The sequence below is a fragment of the Pagrus pagrus genome (genome assembly GCF_965226575.1).
Source record: "Pagrus pagrus genome assembly, chromosome: 2".
Taxonomy (NCBI): domain Eukaryota; kingdom Metazoa; phylum Chordata; class Actinopteri; order Spariformes; family Sparidae; genus Pagrus; species Pagrus pagrus.
Genome location: NC_140186.1, coordinates 27812330 through 27830200, shown reverse-complemented (window position 1 = coordinate 27830200; position 17871 = coordinate 27812330). Strand labels below are relative to the sequence as shown.

General features: G+C 44.0%; 1 protein-coding gene across 5 annotated transcripts; it reads left to right on the top strand.

Moving 5' to 3' along the window:
* LOC311249987 (homeodomain-interacting protein kinase 2-like) lies at positions 1–14331 on the top strand. 5 transcript variants are annotated; one of them, XM_084341459.1, is made up of 11 exons: positions 1–251; positions 754–960; positions 2981–3172; positions 3264–3445; positions 3608–3731; positions 4238–4348; positions 4464–4544; positions 4648–4796; positions 4966–5193; positions 5341–5441; positions 5530–7427. In XM_084341459.1, exons 1-11 carry the CDS (start codon positions 141–143, stop codon positions 5637–5639), a joined length of 1596 nt encoding a protein of 531 aa, XP_084197585.1. In that variant the 5' UTR covers positions 1–140; the 3' UTR covers positions 5640–7427. The 5 variants fall into 5 exon arrangements, with proteins under 5 accessions (XP_084197585.1, XP_084197584.1, XP_084197586.1 ...); XM_084341458.1 differs by having other exon boundaries at positions 2–251; positions 5527–7427; XM_084341456.1 differs by lacking the exon at positions 5530–7427 and adding an exon at positions 13518–14331 and having other exon boundaries at positions 9–251.
* Positions 14332–17871: the final 3540 nt, after the last annotated feature.

The following is a 17871-nucleotide window of genomic DNA, read 5'->3' as shown; positions in this document are numbered from 1 at the left end:
AAAAAATACTGGAATAAACTTATAAAAAGTGCTTGCGATTGAAGAAGTACATGCATCAGCGTATGATGTTTACATTTAAACTGGTGTTGCTAAGAGAACTTTACAGAACAACTGTGCCTTAAATTCAAAGCAAAGAACTGATGTCACATGGAACAGTTCTAAATGACCGTGTCCTTAACTACCATCAAGTTTACAAATACATCTTACAAGTGATTCAGAGAGGTGAGCTGTTATTAATCACTGAGATACAGGTAAGTCACTCCTTCTTTTCTGTTTGATGTAGCAGCATTTCTGAGCTCCAGTTCTCCTGGAAGAGAGGAATGAACAATATGAAGATCTGTTGAGTCTTTACAGGAGCTAAATATTGTTTCTTCTAACTTTCACTGCAGTCAGAGCTCAGAGAAGGAATCTGTATGTCCAGTTAAAGTGAACCACAGTACAGCTAAAATTCAACAACTTATTACTGGACAGTAACTCCACTTGTCATTAATTCACTTAATTTTGATAAGACCTCAGACAATCAGTTGATCACTGAAATGTGGAATATTAAATAAATACATGATTGCCTATGTAAAGACCTAAAGTAGTGGTTTAACATGTTTTGTGTAATCTAATTGTTGACAGAGAGGAAACCAGTGGATGGTGGCAAAAATAAAAATACACTATATATAGCACAATATCTGAAACATTATGTTCCTTCACAGAGAATGAAAGTAACTCTTCCTTTGTTTTGTTTTTACCCATTTTGTTCAGAATTTTGAGAAAAAAATGTCATCTGATCAATCTAGTTCATCGGAAAGTTCTGAGGTGATCGCCTCAGAACTCCCTAGCGAATATGAGTTCCTGGAAGTCCTGGGAGAGGGCACCTTTGGACAGGTGGTGAAATGTAGGAAAAGGGACACCGAGCAGATTGTGGCTGTAAAGTTCCCTAAAGAAGAGCCTAAAGACACTATCGATGAGGTAGGAAACTTTGTTGATTTTGATTAGGGGTGTCAAATTATCGCGTTAATTGCGATTAATTAATTACAGTCATATTTAGCGCGTTATGTTTTTTAATCGCGTTAATCTAATTTTTAATCTCTAAGTTTACTGTTTCTGTATGCGAGTTGCCTTTTTATAAAATCCGGTTTTATGCGTTGGGCTTCTTGTGCTTGAGTTGTTGGATGGTTTAGCATAAGCTGATAGGCTCCCATTGTAGTTGGGAGGGCAAGGTGAGGAGCAGTGAGTAGCGGAGAGGAGACGTGAAAATGGAGGAGCATGTGAGAGTTGTCGGTCTAATGAATGGGAAATTTACATTTCACAAACGCCCCGACGGCACAGTTGTAGGGCCCTATGATTTCCACGATCGCAGAATCGCGGAATTGGCCTGTTAATACGGAATCTAACTTTCAACGCGGAATATCGCGGAATTTGACATAATTTCACTGAAATGCTGTTTTCGTTTGGAAGAGGAACGTATGTGTGGGGAAAACTGGTCGGAGGGAAGCAAATTTGTGTGGCACAACAAGCCCCCTCCACAGACTGAGCCCCTCCCCTTCAAAACAATGTAAGCATTGCGAAGCGGCGCCCACGGCTCTGTCTAGCTAGAGGACACTACAACTGAACAGCTAGTAGCTGCTGTCAGCTTGTTGTGTGTAGCGGCAAGCTACGAACGGTCGCTACTTTCAAATTAAAAGCCCCCCGCTAAGAACCCAGTTCTAAAATCCAATGGGGTGCAATGTAAAGCTCTTATTTTGAAGACAAATTCGTTGTCACTGTTCACTGCCCAACTTCGTGCTTCACGTCAAGTCACACGTTTACGCCTACCCAAGTGGCTGCTTTTGGAAAAGGAGGAATATTACGCCTCCCTTTTAGAAAGACAAGGCGGCAGGTTGCCGCCCTTACCTTGGAGCAAATGTGCTGCCTTTTCTATCTAAAAAGGGCTTCTGATAGGTGGGAAACTTGGAGAGTAGCTCACATGGACTAACTAGTCCTACAGCTTGAATAACTTGTTTAAGTTACTTTTGAAGAAGTTTAAAATGTTTGGTGGTTGTTTTTTTGATGGACTTTAATATACTGTACTGTACAGTATTGAGGAAATGTGTTGTTTGTCACCTCAATAAATTAAAGTTAATTTCTATTTATTTTGGTTGTAAAATAAGGGTAAAAGGTTAAAAAAAATGGGATTCCCAAAAATTTAAACGGAAAAAACAGAATTCCCAAAAATTAAAACGGAAAAAACGGAATTTGGGAAAAAATAAAACAGATTTTATAGGGCCCTACAGTTGGTAAATGTAGAGTGATAAGCCTTCTTGGTAAGAAGGAGTTTGCTTACCACCGAAGCAGCTCAAGTTTAGCCTACCACGTCAACGCAAAGCACCCAGTCGCGAGTGCAGCCACAGCTTACGTTAGCAGCGAAAACGTTAACAATTTAGCGAGCCATAGCAAAGCTCTTCCCAACATATGAGCAAGTCTGCGACCGACAGGCTGACGAATGTTCTTGCCAAGTGGATAACGATGAACTGCAGGCCGATAAACATAGTGGAAGACGAGGGGTTAACAGATACACAATAATGCAATGAATTTAAATGGAAATACCTCAACTTGAGGGCTTTTCTCAGCAATTTTTAGGTAAGATTAATAAAGAGATTAATTAGATCAATTAATTACAGATCCTAATTAATTAATCTCTCAATTTTTTTAATCTCTTGACAGCACTAGTTTTGATGTTTACAGTAATGTTCACAGATATTGTATAGTCAAAGGTGTGGTAAGTGCCTAGTGCAAAAAGGCAATTCCTTTTACTTCAGTCCAAATAAATAATACCTTAACAGGTAAAGCTATCTACAAACGTTACTATGTAAAGATATAGTGATTATTTGTACACTGCACCACAATATAAAGCTCTGCCTTTCAGCACTCTCCAAGATGTCCAACTAACGTCTAACACGTTAACTAACTGTAAAAAATTAATCATGTCAATCTTGCCATGTGTCTCCAGGTTTCCATGATGAGAATAATGAAGGACCATGAAATTGACACAAACAACATTGTTGAGTTTATCGATGATTTCCCTACCAAATTGGGACCTGCACTTGTGTTTGAGGTGTTGGATATAAGCCTATTTGATTACCTTGACGAGGTCGATGGTGTACCTATGCTTCTGAGTGACATCAGAACCGTCATCGAACAGGTATGAACACAGCACCATCACATGGAAAGCAAATCATTGAACACTGTCAGTTTTAGGCTTTGGTACATTCTTACTGACCTTGTACTTTCAGGTGGCCAGAGCACTTGATGTGCTGAAAAGGATCGGGGTGATCCACACTGATGTCAAATTGGACAACATAATGATGGTGAATCACCAACTAAGACCCTTCAAATTCAAGCTGATAGACTTTGGTCTGGCCATCTCCAGATTTGAAGCCAAGCAGGGCACAATTCTGCAATCATGTTCACTTCGGTAAGGTGGATTTATTTTTATTATTATACTGGAGTGAGTTAGTAGTTGACCATTTTTTATCTTAAAGAAACAGCAATGTGCTTCCTCCCTGTAACATGTTCTTTCTATTTGCTCACTATCGAAAATATTAAATCCTGTGTAATGTTTCTCTTCCACATTCAGTGCTCCAGAAATTATTTTGGGCCTTCCATTTTCTGAGGCCATTGATATGTGGGCCCTGGGCTGTGAGATGTTCTTGATGCTCTGCGGTGTTTCAATGTGCGAAGGAGAATGTGACTATGAAATAGTAAGTCATCTACTATAGTCAGACAATTTGTCAATTACTTGCATTTTTTCACTTGTGCTTGTGGTTTTTATCAAATTAGTGCCCCATGTACATCCCACATGTATGATGAGAAATCCAAAGAGAAATTTGAATAGGGACTGAAAAACAGTCTTGGTCTTTTCTCGAAACTGATGAAAATGCTCTAAATTTATATGGTAGTTTGGAAGTTATTTATTGTTTAGTGGTCCAAAGAACTTTGTACCTTAGCTACGATGGGAGGTCGTAGCATTAACATGTTGTCAAAAAGACAACGAAAGCTTTCCAGGATGATCTGCCCTACGCTGCCTCTGATTGGCTTACCTTGTTATTCTTACCCAACCAATCTCACTCATCTTGCCTAAACCTAACCGACCAAAATAACGATGAGAACTGGCCATTCAGATAGGGGCAGGTCATTACTTTGCCCTCCTGGGAAAAATATTTAGCTTCTTCTTGTACATTTTGATTTAATGCTGTTTAATCTGCAGCTGCTGTGCATTGCTGAAATCCTGGGTCAGCCAGCGGACCATCTTCTTAATGATGGTCTGATGACAGAGGACTACTTTGACAGGACTGATTCCAAAAGTTGGAAGCTCAAGGTACCACAATGAACCTTTTCTAATCTTTACAGAAGTTATTTAATCTTGTATCTTTCTAATATTTTCTTGTTGATTTAGAGGAACATTAATACAAACCCTTTGAACCTTCTTTTAGACACCTGTGGATTGTTGTGGTGATAACTTTGAGAGATCCAAAAAGTACCACGAGTTCCAGTCTCTGGATGATCTGAAAGAAGTAAGTATGAAGTAATTTTCATTGTCACTATGATCGATTGTCTTTTCATGATTGTGAGGATGACTTGACTGATGGTTGATTTGACCATTGTAACCTCAACTAGATGCGTGAGGAGGAAAACAACAAAGCTGAGGCTGTAGAGCGAGAGCAGTGTATTGAGCTTCTGAAGGCCATGCTGAAAATTGATCCGAATGAGAGGATCACTCCCAAAGAAGTCCTTGCTCATCCATTCATCACCAAAGACTACCTGAAGTCAGTGTGTGTGTGTGTGTGTGTGTGTGTGTGTGTGTGTTTGAGATGTGAGTCTTGTAGGTGGTGCTTTGTTAGCTAGTGATGATTTATAATTTGATCAGTGTTGTGTTTCTGGGACATGACTGTGAGTATATCTTTTGGTTTGGTGTGTGTCTGTGTGCACATTTAGACTCCAGACTGATGAGATCAAGACATCAAGAAGCTTAAGCTTCACTTCTACAAATGAGGACCTCGAAAGTGAGCCTCCTGCCACATCTCTGGAGGATGAGGACAGCATTAATATCCAACCAGACAACAGCACTCCATCTCCCGAAATTAACCCATCAGGCATGATCCTGGTTCCACCTGCAACAGCCGAAAACAAACTGCTGCTTGACGATGAGGAGAGTGCAGTTAGGTGAGATGATGAAAAATAGTATCAAAATCTGTTGCCTTTTTTGTTCACTCACTTCCAAGTCAAATCCGTACACAATCTAGAGATAGTTGCAGCTTTAAGATGTCATGATAATAACAGGAATTACAGTGTAACTTTTTGTGTGTTTAGTTTTCAGTCTGGGCTGAACAAGACATCAAAGTCCTCAGTGAGATCCACTGAAAGTGACACGAAGTCTGTGTCTGAGAAATCTGAGGACTCAATCACATGTGGTAAGTAACAGTTGCGTCCACTCGTGTCTGAATTGTTGTGCATTTTGGAGTACAGCTGAGGTATTTATTGTCCTTTGACTTTCAGAAGACAGCGGGACAAAGAAGAAGAAGAAGAAAAAGAAGAATTGCTTCCAACGCTTCTTCTTGTGGATGAGGAAGGCCTTCTGCTGCTGTGTTACCTGCGTTGATGATGATTAGGGATGTGTGAAGTTAGAAGAGGTTTACTCCGGGTTGCTCCGGTTTCCCTGACATTACATTTGTTATATGAAAAAAAAATCAGGTGGTGCATGGTGGACAGCAACAAAGACTAAATTACCATCTCCCCCTGCTTCTTTTAACATCTTGAAGCATGAAGCATTCATCTTTAAGGAAAGGAGTTGCAGGGTTTAAAGCTCTGTGTGGGTGTGTCCTGACAGTCGTTAAGGACATGTGAGAGCTCTGAGTTGCAGAGTCGTTAGGGCCAGTGGTGCCTTCTGCTGCTGTGTTACCTGCGTTGATGATGATTAGGGATGTGTGAAGTTGTCTTCTGTTTTGTGCAGTTGTCCCTGGGTTACAACAGGTTTACTCCGGGTTGCTCCAGTTTCCCTGACATTACATTTGTAATATGAAAAAAAATCAGGCGATGCATCGTGGACAGCAGCAAAGGAAACAGGTCCACAAGCCATCACACCTTCCATTTCACTTGACTTGTAGAAGGTCAGATGAAGTGGAGGGTAGCTGTCCTTAACAACTAGAGAACTTGCTGATGAAGGTTTTCAGTCTTCTTGAAGATGTTTCACCTCTCACCAAGAGGCTTCTTCAATTCTAACTAACTGGAGGAGAGTTGCAGGCTTTTAAACTCTGTGTGGGTGTGTCCTGACAGAGTCGTTAAGGACATGTGAGAGCTCTGAGTTGCAGAGTCGTTAGGGCCAGTGGTGCCTTCTGCTGCTGTGTTACCTGCGTTGATGATGATTAGGGATGTGTGAAGTTGTCTTCTGTTTTGTGCAGTTGTCCCTGGGTTACAACAGGTTTACTCCGGGTTGCTCCGGTTTCCCTGACATTACATTTGTAATATGAAAAAAATCAGGTGATGCATCGTGGACAGCAGGTGCTACTCAGGTGCCGTTAATTACATCGCTGCTGTCGCACAGTTGAAACGTCATACATCAACGCCGGTTGTGGACTAGCGTTCGTCTGCCATTTTTCTCTCAGTGCAATGCATGATAGTAAATATTGCTTGGTTAGTGACCATCGGTTGTACACTACTTTTCCAGTCCTCATATAGGGTATAATAATTCCCACTAGACATTCGGCAGCACTACAAAATGGTGTACTCACTATGTAGTGCACTATATAGGGAGTAGTGAGTGATTTCGGACACAGCCACAGTGTAACTTTTTGTCTGTTTAGTTTTCAGTCCTGGCTGAATGAGATGTCAGAGTCCTCAGTGAGATCCACTGAAAGTAACATGAAGTCTTTGATATCTGAGGACTCAATAACGGAAGCCCTAACGGGCAATGCATTCATACATTTTATTTCCTCCGTTTTCCCGTGATAACGAGTTAATTTCATTTGTTTTCTCGAGATCTCGAGTTATTAACTCGAAATAACAACCGCCGTTTTCCCGAGATAACGGGATAATTTTCTCGAGATAACGATATAATTAATTTGAGATCTTGAGAAAACAAAATGAGTAGTTCTTCAATACATCAATGATGCTACTATCAATCCATTCTCATGGATGCAGCCTTGGCCTGGGGGAGGGGTCGTCAGGTGGTCCCTAACCTTCTTAGAGTGTTTCGACCCTTAACCACAACACTCTCCAGTTGGCGGGTCAGCAGTGATTGGCCAAGTCACTGCCCCCCTCCTCCAGGCTTCCAGCTAAGGTCCTCTCTCTTGTGCCAGAGCCAACAGGAGGCTCTCTCTGCCGCTTCTCCCAGCCTCCGAACGGCTGTTTTCCTCAAGTGGCCTCTCAATCAGATCTTTGTCAACAGATTCCATGCTGATTGGGCTGGGAATCCTCGACAACCCACTTCCATTGTCATCAGCCATGTTGTCCACCCCTTTTCCCGGCAGTCTTGGACAAGTTGTTGGTACTTCTCTTTCTTCCTCTCTGCCGCCTCCTCACAGTTCTCTTCCCACGGGACTGTTAATTCCACTAGGATGATCTTCTTCCCCTCCAGAGACCACATGACAACGTCTGGTCTCAGAGTCGTGGACAGTAGTCGACCTCCAATTCCCATTCCGGGGCTGACTGCAGGAGATTCTGCTTGGCTTGGCCCTGGACGCCTGGTCTCTGCCCCTCTCTTACGAAGGTGATGGTACTCAACAGTGGTTTAGTTTTGGCTGGATGTTTCTTTCTCCCCTCTTGCTCTAGGATATCTGCGAGCTGTGCCAACACCTTGTCATGGTGCCACCTATACCTCCCCTGGGTCAAAGCTGTTTTGCACCCTGATAGGATGTGTGCCATGGTTCCTTTACCACCACACAGCCTACACAGTGAGTCCTCCCTTATTCCCCACCTGTGCAGGTTGACTGGGAATCGGTAGGGTGTCATACACTGCTCGGAGCATAAAGGAGATACAGAACGGCTCCAGCCGCCACATCTCGCTCCATGTGATTGTCCTTTTGGGAAGGTTCCACCTTGCCCAGGCACCTTGAGTTCCGAGCTCGATGGATTTGGCTCTTCTTCCTTCTTCCTCAAGGCTCCTAACTTCCTCCTGGATCAAGGTCCTCTTTTCCCTGGGAGCGGACCACTGCTGGAAGTGGGATGTTCCTAGACCCTGCCTTCCAGTGCAAGGGTTTCCAACGATGTCCTTGGTCCTCAGAGGAGCTTCTACCTGGTTAATTGCCGTGCTGGCCGCCCACTTCCTGCCCGATCTTGTCCGTATTCCTGCTTCCCTTGTGAGTTGGTCTTCTGAATCCCTGTATGTGAGGGAAAGTCTGCACTTGGCAACTTTAAACTCCTCAACAACAGAGGACAGGGGGAGCTGAAGCTGACCTGACCTTATGTAGAGCCCCACTGATGTAAAGCTTGGGGGTATTCCCAACCATCTTCGAAGGTGCTTGTTGAACTTTCTCTCCATCCCTTCAACTGATGTTATTGGCACTTCGTCGATAGTGAGCAGCCACATAAGTCGTTGGAGTAGGCCATGTTGGTAGATCCAGCACTAATATTTCCCAGGCAGGCCAGACTTGTCAATCTTGTTCAACCATTCGTCAACTTGTTTTTCAGTGCTGGAAATGCTGTTCTTGTCCGACAGGGAATCATCATACCATTTCCCAAGGCATTTAATAGTGTTCCCCTGGATTTTCGGGATCTCTTCCCCTTGAACACACAGCTTGAACCTCTCTGTTGTTTTTCCCTTTTGAATCACCAGACATCTTGATTTCTTGGGCTTGAAGATCATTTTCGCCCAAGTGGCCATACGATCTAGTTCCGCCAGGACCCATCTTACCTGCACATGAGTTGGTGTTATGATGGTAAGGTCATCCATGAATGCCCTGATTGCTGGCTGTTGACTTCCTGCAGCAGTCTTCGGTCCTCTTGACTTTATACTCGCTGCAGTGATGATCAGGTTCATTCCCATGGCGAACAAGATGGGAGAGATGGTACACCCGGTTACTATTCCCTTCTCCACTGGCTGCCACTTTGTTGTAAACATGGCTGACTGGAATCGTAGCTTGATGTCTCCCAAGTAATCGGTGATCATACCCTGGATGTGATGTGGGATGTGGTTATGGTCCATAGCCACTCGGATCAAGTTATGGGGAATAGACCCATATGCTTTAGCAAAATCGAGCCAGGCTACTGTTAGGTTGCCTTTCTTCTCCTTTGCTTCTTGGATAAGTTGGCTGATGACCCCTGTGTGTTCCAAGCACCCAGAGAACCCTTTGATCGCACCCTTCTGGATAAAGGTGTCAATGTATCCATTCTGGGTCATATAGGTGCTCATTCTTCTGGCCAGCACGGAAAAGAAGATTTTCCCCTCCACACTGAGCAGAGAAATGGTTCGAAACTGGCTGATCTGTGAGGATCCCCGCTCTTTTGGCACAAAGCATCCTTCTGCCCTTCTCCAGCTTGTTGGAACGGTACCTTTGGAACAGAGCCTGTGGCATTTCTTGTATACTTTGTAGGGTATACCGCTGGGACCTGGAGCAGAAGATGATCTAGCATGCTTGACAACCTCTTGAACCTCTCTCCATGATGGAAAATCTGTGCTCAGGGATGTTGTCGGTGGATTGGTGGTGCCAAGCCCGTGATCTTCTGCCAGGGCGACATTTCTTGAAGGGTCACTGAAAGTCTCTTCCACAAACTCCTCCACCTCTTCCTTGGAACTTGTCAGAGTCCCAGACCTTGCCTCTCCCAAAAGTGCTTTGGTGAGGCGGTAGGGGTCTTTTATAAACTGGACTCTTGCAGCTTCCCGTTTTTTCCGCCTCTGTCTCAACCTCTCAGCCCTTCTTGCTCTGATCAGCTGCTCACGATGGCTGGCTGTCAGTTCTTTTATTCTTTCCTTTTCTTCCGTGCTTGCTAGTTTGAATTGCTTCCTCAGGGCTTTGATCTCCTTCCTAAGTTGCTTGATCTTCCTTTCTCTTCTGTTCACCTGATTTTCTTGTCTGGCTTTCTTCTCTTTCCTTGGCACTGCTCCAAATCGTTCTTTTGCCAAGTTATAGGTGATGTCTGTCAGTGAATCCACTTTTCTTTCTGCTGATCCTGCTTGCGCCGCTTCCAGCACCTTGTCCAGATCTTCATCGAACATGGACCACTCTTTGGTCTCACACATCTTAGGCCACTTGATTCTTTCCTTCGTTGGCTGAGTTGGGCTTTCTGGGGCGGCAGTTGAGGTTCTCCTTGTGTGCTCTTGGGGGATTGCATGCACCGAGAGATCTCCAGGACTATGGTGTGCTTCCTGCCTAGGGTTCTCCTGCGTCTCACCAGACTGCTCGTCTGAGCGGTGTGCCTGCATCCGTCCTTGTCTGCACTTGGACTTGCTCTGGTGTATTTTGAGCCCTCTTGTACCTTTGCAGATCTTCCCGCAATTGCACTTGACTTCCCACACCTCCCCAGTCAAGGTGGTTTGTTTGAGCCTTCTCTGCGTCTGTGTCACTGTCCAGGTCGTTGCCGTTGAATCTGTCCTAGTGAGTCTCTCATCCTCCCCCCCTCTCGGGAGACTCTTGGGGTATTGTTCTTTCGTTGTGTCTGTAGCTTGTTTGGTGCCCTCTTGCGAGGGCTGCAACAGGGGTTGCTGGCCCCTGTTACCCTGCCAGTCTTTCCTGGAGGTCAGCTGTCTCTCCAGCGTCACGAACTTCCTCGGTTGCCATCCAGACTTTCCTGGAGGTCACTGGTTTCCCAGGGAGTTCAGTTCTTTAATACATCAATGATGCTACTATCAATCCATTCTCATGGATGCAGCCTTGGCCTGGGGGAGGGGTCGTCAGGTGGTCCCCAACCTTCTTAGAGTGTTTCAACCCTTAACCACAACACTCTCCAGTTGGCGGGTCAGCAGTGATTGGCCAAGTCACTGCCCCCCTCCTCCAGGCTTCCAGCTAAGGTCCTCTCTCTTGTGCCAGAGCCAACAGGAGGCTCTCTCTGCCGCTTCTCCCAGCCTCCGAACGGCTGTTTTCCTCAAGTGGCCTCTCAATCAGATCTTTGTCAACAGATTCCATGCTGATTGGGCTGGGAATCCTCGACAATCCACTTCCACTGTCATCAGCCATGTTGTCCACCCCTTTTCCCGGCAGTCTTGGACAAGTTGTTGGTACTTCTCTTTCTTCCTCTCTGCCGCCTCCTCACAGTTCTCTTCCCATGGGACTGTTAATTCCACTAGGATGATCTTCTTCCCCTCCAGAGGCCACATGACAACATCTGGTCTCAGAGTCGTGGCCAGTACCGCCTCTGGGAAGTGGAGTTTCCTCCCCAAGTCGACCTCCAATTCCCATTCCTGGGCTGACTGCAGGAGATTCTGCTTGGCTTGGCCCTGGACGCCTGGTCTCTGCCCCTCTCTTACGAAGGTGATGGTACTCAACAGTGGTTTAGTTTTGGCTGCACGTTTCTTTCTCCTCTCTTGCTCCAGGATATCTGCGAGCTGTGCCAACACCTTGTCATGGTGCCACCTATACCTCCCCTGGGTCAAAGCTGTTTTGCACCCTGATAGGATGTGTGCCATGGTTCCTTTACCGCCACACAGCCTACACAGTGAGTCCTCCCTCATTCCCCACCTGTGCAGGTTGACTGGGGTCGGTAGGGTGTCATACACTGCTCGGAGCATAAAGGAGATACGGAACGGCTCCAGCCGCCAGATCTCACTCCATGTGATTGTCCTTTTGGGAAGGTTCCACCTTGTCCGGGCACCTTGAGTACTAGTAGTATATTAAATCATTGCAAGCAACATCATTCAGTGTAGCAATGTCAGAGGAGCAGGAGCATATTGATCATTGTATCACATATCTTTTCAATCAAGGCCTGACACAGGCTGAAATAGCATTATGCCTTGCTATTACAGATAATATACACATTAGTGTGCCTAATCTAAAAAGACAAGGCTTCAGCTATATTGGCGGCGCAATCTAAGTGCGCCTGATGTCGTCGTTAACTACATAGCTGACCAGCTACGAGGTCCCAGGCGTCTCCATAATCTCTATCCTGTTATCTCAGGAAAACGGCACTTGTTATTTTGGGATAATAACTCGAGATCTCGAGAAAACAAATGAAATTAACTCGTCATCATGGGAAAACGGATGAAATAAAATGTATGAATGCATGGCCCTTTAGGGCTTCCATACTCAATCACGTGTGGTAAACGGTAGTCCACCAGTGCCTGAATTGTTGTGCATTTTGGAGTATGGCTGAGGTATTTATTGTCCTTTGATTTTCAGAAGACATCAGGACAAAGAAGAACAAGGAGAAGAATTGCGTCCAACGCTTCTTCTCTTGGATGAGGAAGGCCTCTGCTGCTGCGTTACCTGCGTTGATGATGATTAGGGATGTGCGAGGTTCTCTTCTGTTTTGTTTAGTTGTCCCTGGGTTAGAACAGGTGTCTGAGTGTCAGAGTCGTTAGGGCCACTTGTGGGTTGTTGACCCAACCGGCCTTCATGTGGGTTTCTAAGGCTAGGTGAGCCCAGGTGTGAATGGTTGTTAAGCTGTCTGGGGAGTGAACTCAGTACAGCATTGCAAATGGGTGATAGGTAATGTCTTAGGCCACCTCCTCTGTTCACAGACGGTTGTTCCAGTTTGACATAGATGGATTCTTTTACTCCTCTTTCAAATCATCTGTCTTCTCTGGCCAAGATGTGAACATTGTTGTCCTCAAAGGAATGATTTTTCTCCTTCAGATGTAATTGGACAGCAGAATCTTGACCTGAGGAGTTGGCCCTACTGTATTGTGCCATTTGTTTATGGAGCGGTTGTTTTGTCTCCCCAGTGTACAAATCTGCATAACAGCATAAAATACATTACTCTGTTTATGCCTGGGTGTTTTGTCCTTAGGATGGACAAGTTTCTGCCTCAGTGTGTTGGTAGGTTTGAAGTGAACTGGGATATGATGTTTATTGAAGATCATCCTGAGTTTCTCAGATGTTCCCGCGACATAGGGAATGATGATGTTGTTACGTTTTCTATTCACAAATTTGATCACTTTAGACTTGACTTACAACTTGGACTTTATCAAAAATTATTCATGACTTTACTTGGTAAGTACTTGAGATTTGAAGGTTATTATTAGGGCTGTCAGAATAATGTGTTAATTTCGATGAATTAATTACAGTGTGCAGCTTTTGCACACCTTAGGGTCAACAGGTGTGTCGGAGAAGAACGAAGGCCAACAAAATCAGGAAAAAGACTCGCACACACTGTCCACTTTACTTGCGATTAAGTGTTTTGACAACAACGTTTTTGGTACTTAGACCTTCATCATGTTATCTTACAAGACAATGGGGGAGGCTGTCTTGAGTAGCGTTGTGGACTTCCGTGGCCCAATCAGGCCACACTGCAGACAGACATCCCTTGTTTGATGGCATTTTGAGGGATGTCTGTCTGCGGTGTGGCCTGATTGGGCCAATCAAAGTATCTAATCATGTTGCTCATCTATTGCTTTACAGGCCAGAATTCGAGGACTACGTTTGGAGCAATCGCATCAAGTGCTCGTGTCACAGGGTGTGTGTGTGTGAGTGAGTACAGGCGTGCAGCGAGGGGACAGAGTGTGTGCGGGCGTGCAGCAAGAAGACAGGTGGGCAGAGTGGACAGGGTGCAGAACCGACGAAGTGGCGGAGCCAGGACCGAGTACGGCGGAGCCAGGACGGAGTCGAGGAGCCAGGACAGAGTAGGACGGACTACGGCGGAGCCAGGACGGAGTGGCGGAGCACGGCGGAGCCAGGACTGAGTACGGTGGAGCCAGGACAGAGTACAGCGGTGGAGAAGACTGTCAGATGCCGAGACGATGCCGAGTGGGACGGCAACCAACCGCGACAACACGGAGCAGCGTCAGGCAGACGTTGGAGCAGAGAGAGACGAGAGAGAGAAGCGCCGTCAGACTCGGGGAGGGTTGAAGTACGCTTCACCTCTCCGCCCAGCTAAGTACCTCTCTAAAACATTTGACACCAGTACAGATGAGTATAATACTTTGGAATTGATCGTGTGCGTCTGGGGGACATATTCAAGCTGTGCCTTGGGACTGGCTAGGCATAAGAGGCTGGAGTCAGCTTGTTAACTTATGGATTCCTGTACCTGCTAACATAGGCCTTCTTTTATCTAGGCATTCGTCCACCCTCCCCTGGCCGTGCTGTCGCCTGCTCCATGGACCAGAAGAGAGGCCGCCTCCACTGATCTTTGGACTGTGTTGTTTTCAAGGACTCTTTTTAATATATTTTTATTCAGTGTTTTTTTTAAATAATAAACTGTATTGTTTTTACTTTACGTTGACTGGTGTGCCGATTGACAGTGCTCCTCAGTAGAACTTGAAGATTTCAAACCGGGGTTTCACCCGTCACACTCGAACTATTCCTTGTTTTGCATTATCTCTAACTTTTTTGAATAAAGTCTTGAAAATTACAAATGCCTTTTCTTTACACTTCCAGCATAAACAACCAAGCCGTTACAGTTATTACACTTTACATGATGCACTTATAAAAACAAATGAATTAGGTAAGACTCTTGTTTATTGATTTTTTTGGAACATGTAAATAAGTAACACTACAAAAATAGTATACCTTTTATCATTTAGACAATATAAAATACAATTAGCATAAACAACTAAATACAGGAAGGAACTCTAGAGGTTTCTTGACTGATTATAAACACAGTACTTGAAGCGTTTTCCTGGTGCAGCTAATGAAGTGATGCCATTACTTTTCGTATTGTATCCCTGCTAAGGAGCACATTCATGCACATAAAGCAAACCAATTTGATATGAATATATGAAATGTATCCATCAAAGATACATATTAAATGAATAACAGTGGTCTGATCCATGTTGCTATCAGCATCAAGTTACACTCACCTGTCATAGAGAAAAAGTGTTAACATCAGGGCATGGTTCTGTTGTGAACTGACACTTAGAGGGCTGGAAGTTGATGCGTCCCTCTCATAACTATAGCACACAGAAATAGGCAACATCAGCACATTTGTTAAACGCCCAGTTCAAAGTCTATGAACCATCTAACAACATCTGCTTACAACTACAATACAATATATATTCACAGATGTATGTAATCTCCACTTGACCTCTGAACAGTGGACTTGGCTTTCATGTGTAGCACACAAGAATTAGTCCGCCTCTCACATACAGCTCGTCTGGCTAATGTCCAAACAGCCCAGGGTAGCAGTGCATGTGTGAACACTGCTATATGGATTAGATCCACAGCACGTGTAAACGTTGGCCTGCATGTAAACGGTAACGTTACATGTAAATACGTTTCATACTGCAGTAGTCTATCATAGCTAGCTAGCTAACGTTAGCTACAAGCTGACGATGCTAATGATGTTAGTGTTGGCCTAATACATACGACAGCAACATAAGGAGCCAACGTTAGCTACGCCGACTACATAATGCAGAGTAATAATACATTTCCCCCAACCAAAACAAACCAGCTCATTACCTGTCCAACAGACTTCAACTCCTTAAGTTGTCTCCATCGTTGAGCAGCCACTCCAATGTTGACTCTCGTTTCACCTCTTGACCTATCCAACTTCTTTTTGTTTGTAGCCTTCTCCAGTTCGGTCTCTTTCTTGCTCTGTTTGGCAGTGCAAGCTACTGTTGGTACAGCTGCTCATGAAAAGTGTGGCTGTACTTTCTCTGCCATTCTCGTCAGTAAACAATGAGCTCACTCCACCACAGCTGCAGCAATGCCATGTAGAGTCCGGTCAGGCGCAGTGAGTGATGGGCGGAGCAGGGTGGGCAGGCAAGGACAAGTTGATTGACAGGTAGTCTGTCCACACAAAATCTTCGGGCCGCTAAAATTGATTGGATGAAGTTATTACATCCCTGTCGCTGCCACAGACCATGGATTTTTTTCCCAAAGCGTTTTATATTTTGACTGCTGTCTGAATGTTAATGAGATTAATGAGATTCTGAATGAGATTTTATACAAATATAATAAAAAATGCTTCTGAACAGAATTACCAACCCCAGCTTTTAAGTCTAAAAGAAAAAAATTGTGCTCTCTCCTCTGTCAACTGCTAAAAAGAGGTTATTTGTTACATTGAAGAGGGAGGTTTCTGTGCTCTGTTAGGATCTAAAACCTGATTGGAACTTCTCAAAGACTGCATAATATGGCATTACATTTGTCAAACTACAGCTTGTGTTGAGCCATCGTAGGTCCATGTTGGTATCATTAAGTGTGGTGTCTTTTACTTTTCACACACAGTCAAACATTTATTTCACATCTGGACTGGCTGCCACCCAAAATGACAGTTCGTAAGTCAGACATTTTGTTGTTCACTGGCAACCAAGATGATGTTTTCTTTTGTTTTCTCAAAAACAAAATAAAATGTTTTGTAGTTTCTGTGTTTGCAAAAACTTTAGAGGTCAACTTAATTCTCACAAACAACACACACACGTACACACAACAAAACATTTCCAGGTTTTATCAAAACAGCCAGGAAGTAACATATTTACTCTTCAATATTTGCTGTACATCATAATCCAGTTATTCAACACTGACCAGCTGATAGTTTCATCCCCAGTGCTTTAACAGTGTTGTTATGTAAGTTCATAGCATGTAATACTGACTAGAGCTGACAGAGGTCAATATTTATCTCTTGGTCACTGTCAACAAGCTCCTCTGTACCTGCCACTAACCTTTACTGTCAGTCAACCAGAAGCTTCGATCTTTGATTCCTACAGGTGCACTTCTCCTCAATCTTCTCTCTCTCTGTAACACACACTTAACACTAACACATGCATGCACACACTCCTATGGCCAGACCACTAGTGTTGAATGATTTATATCCTGCTGCCCTATGAGACAACCCTGTGATGGTATGTCTGAGATAGTCACAGCAAGGAGATCTTGTACGTGCATTAAATTGTGACTGCAGAAATAAAACAACAGTGATAGACATTGTTGGACATCTCTTTGAACAAACTCCTGCTCCAGCTCTTCTAATATCCATATTTCATTTATTTGCTGGAGGAGGTGCATAGTCAAATCCTCTGTGTGGCAGACACAGAAGTTTAAGTTTGGTTCAGACAGGGGAAAGTGATAACTCTGTGGAGCCTGTGGAAACATGATACTGGATTTCTAATTTATGCTTGCAGAGATGGAGATGGAGTGTCTGGACATACTTTATTTACCACGAAACCTCTGTGTGCTTATTTAAGATTTTCTAGATAGCATATTGACAGGTGCCTGTTGCCATGGTTACATGACACATAGACATATCCTTGTTATTACAGCCTTGCTTGCTTTAGCCATTTGCTGCACAATGGGCATGTGAACGTTGACCAATCAGCAAGGGAGAGGGTGAGAATGAAGATATATGGTGAAAATATAGGTAGGTAGGTTAATCAGTGCAGTGTTCATAAAAACATATTTGAATGTTTTTTCCCTGATAGAGCACTCTATATCTTTATAACACGTTCTTCCTGTTGTGATGTAGTAGTGTGTAGAGTACAAATGTGAGGCAGAAAATTGGAGAAGTGACTGTCACATGGATGTGTGGGCGGTTGGCTTGATTTATGAAAAACACCCCTCTTGATTGAAGGTTTGAAAGCAACTGAGAGATTGATGCATGTGCTAATCCAGGCATGTTGATTTATTAGAACCCTATTTGTCCTCTTAGCATGATACATGGGTGATTAGTATAGCTCTGTAAAAATTAGTTACCATTATGCTTTCTAGAGCTTGCCAGAGAGCCCGTCTGTCACTTTTACACTCAGAAACTCCAATTATATGTTCTGACTCATAATTTAGTCTAATTTATGAGTTCCAAAGGCTGGCTCTCTGACTGAGATTC

Bases quoted from the DNA above. Each gene is read 5' to 3' on its own strand.
- LOC311249987 (XM_084341456.1), top strand. From the start codon at position 141: ATGTCACATGGAACAGTTCTAAATGACCGTGTCCTTAACTACCATCAA. The intron at 961-2,980 runs GTAGGAAACTTT...ATGTGTCTCCAG, and splicing joins CTAAAGACACTATCGATGAG to GTTTCCATGATGAGAATAAT. The intron at 3,732-4,237 runs GTAAGTCATCTA...TTTAATCTGCAG, and splicing joins GAGAATGTGACTATGAAATA to CTGCTGTGCATTGCTGAAAT.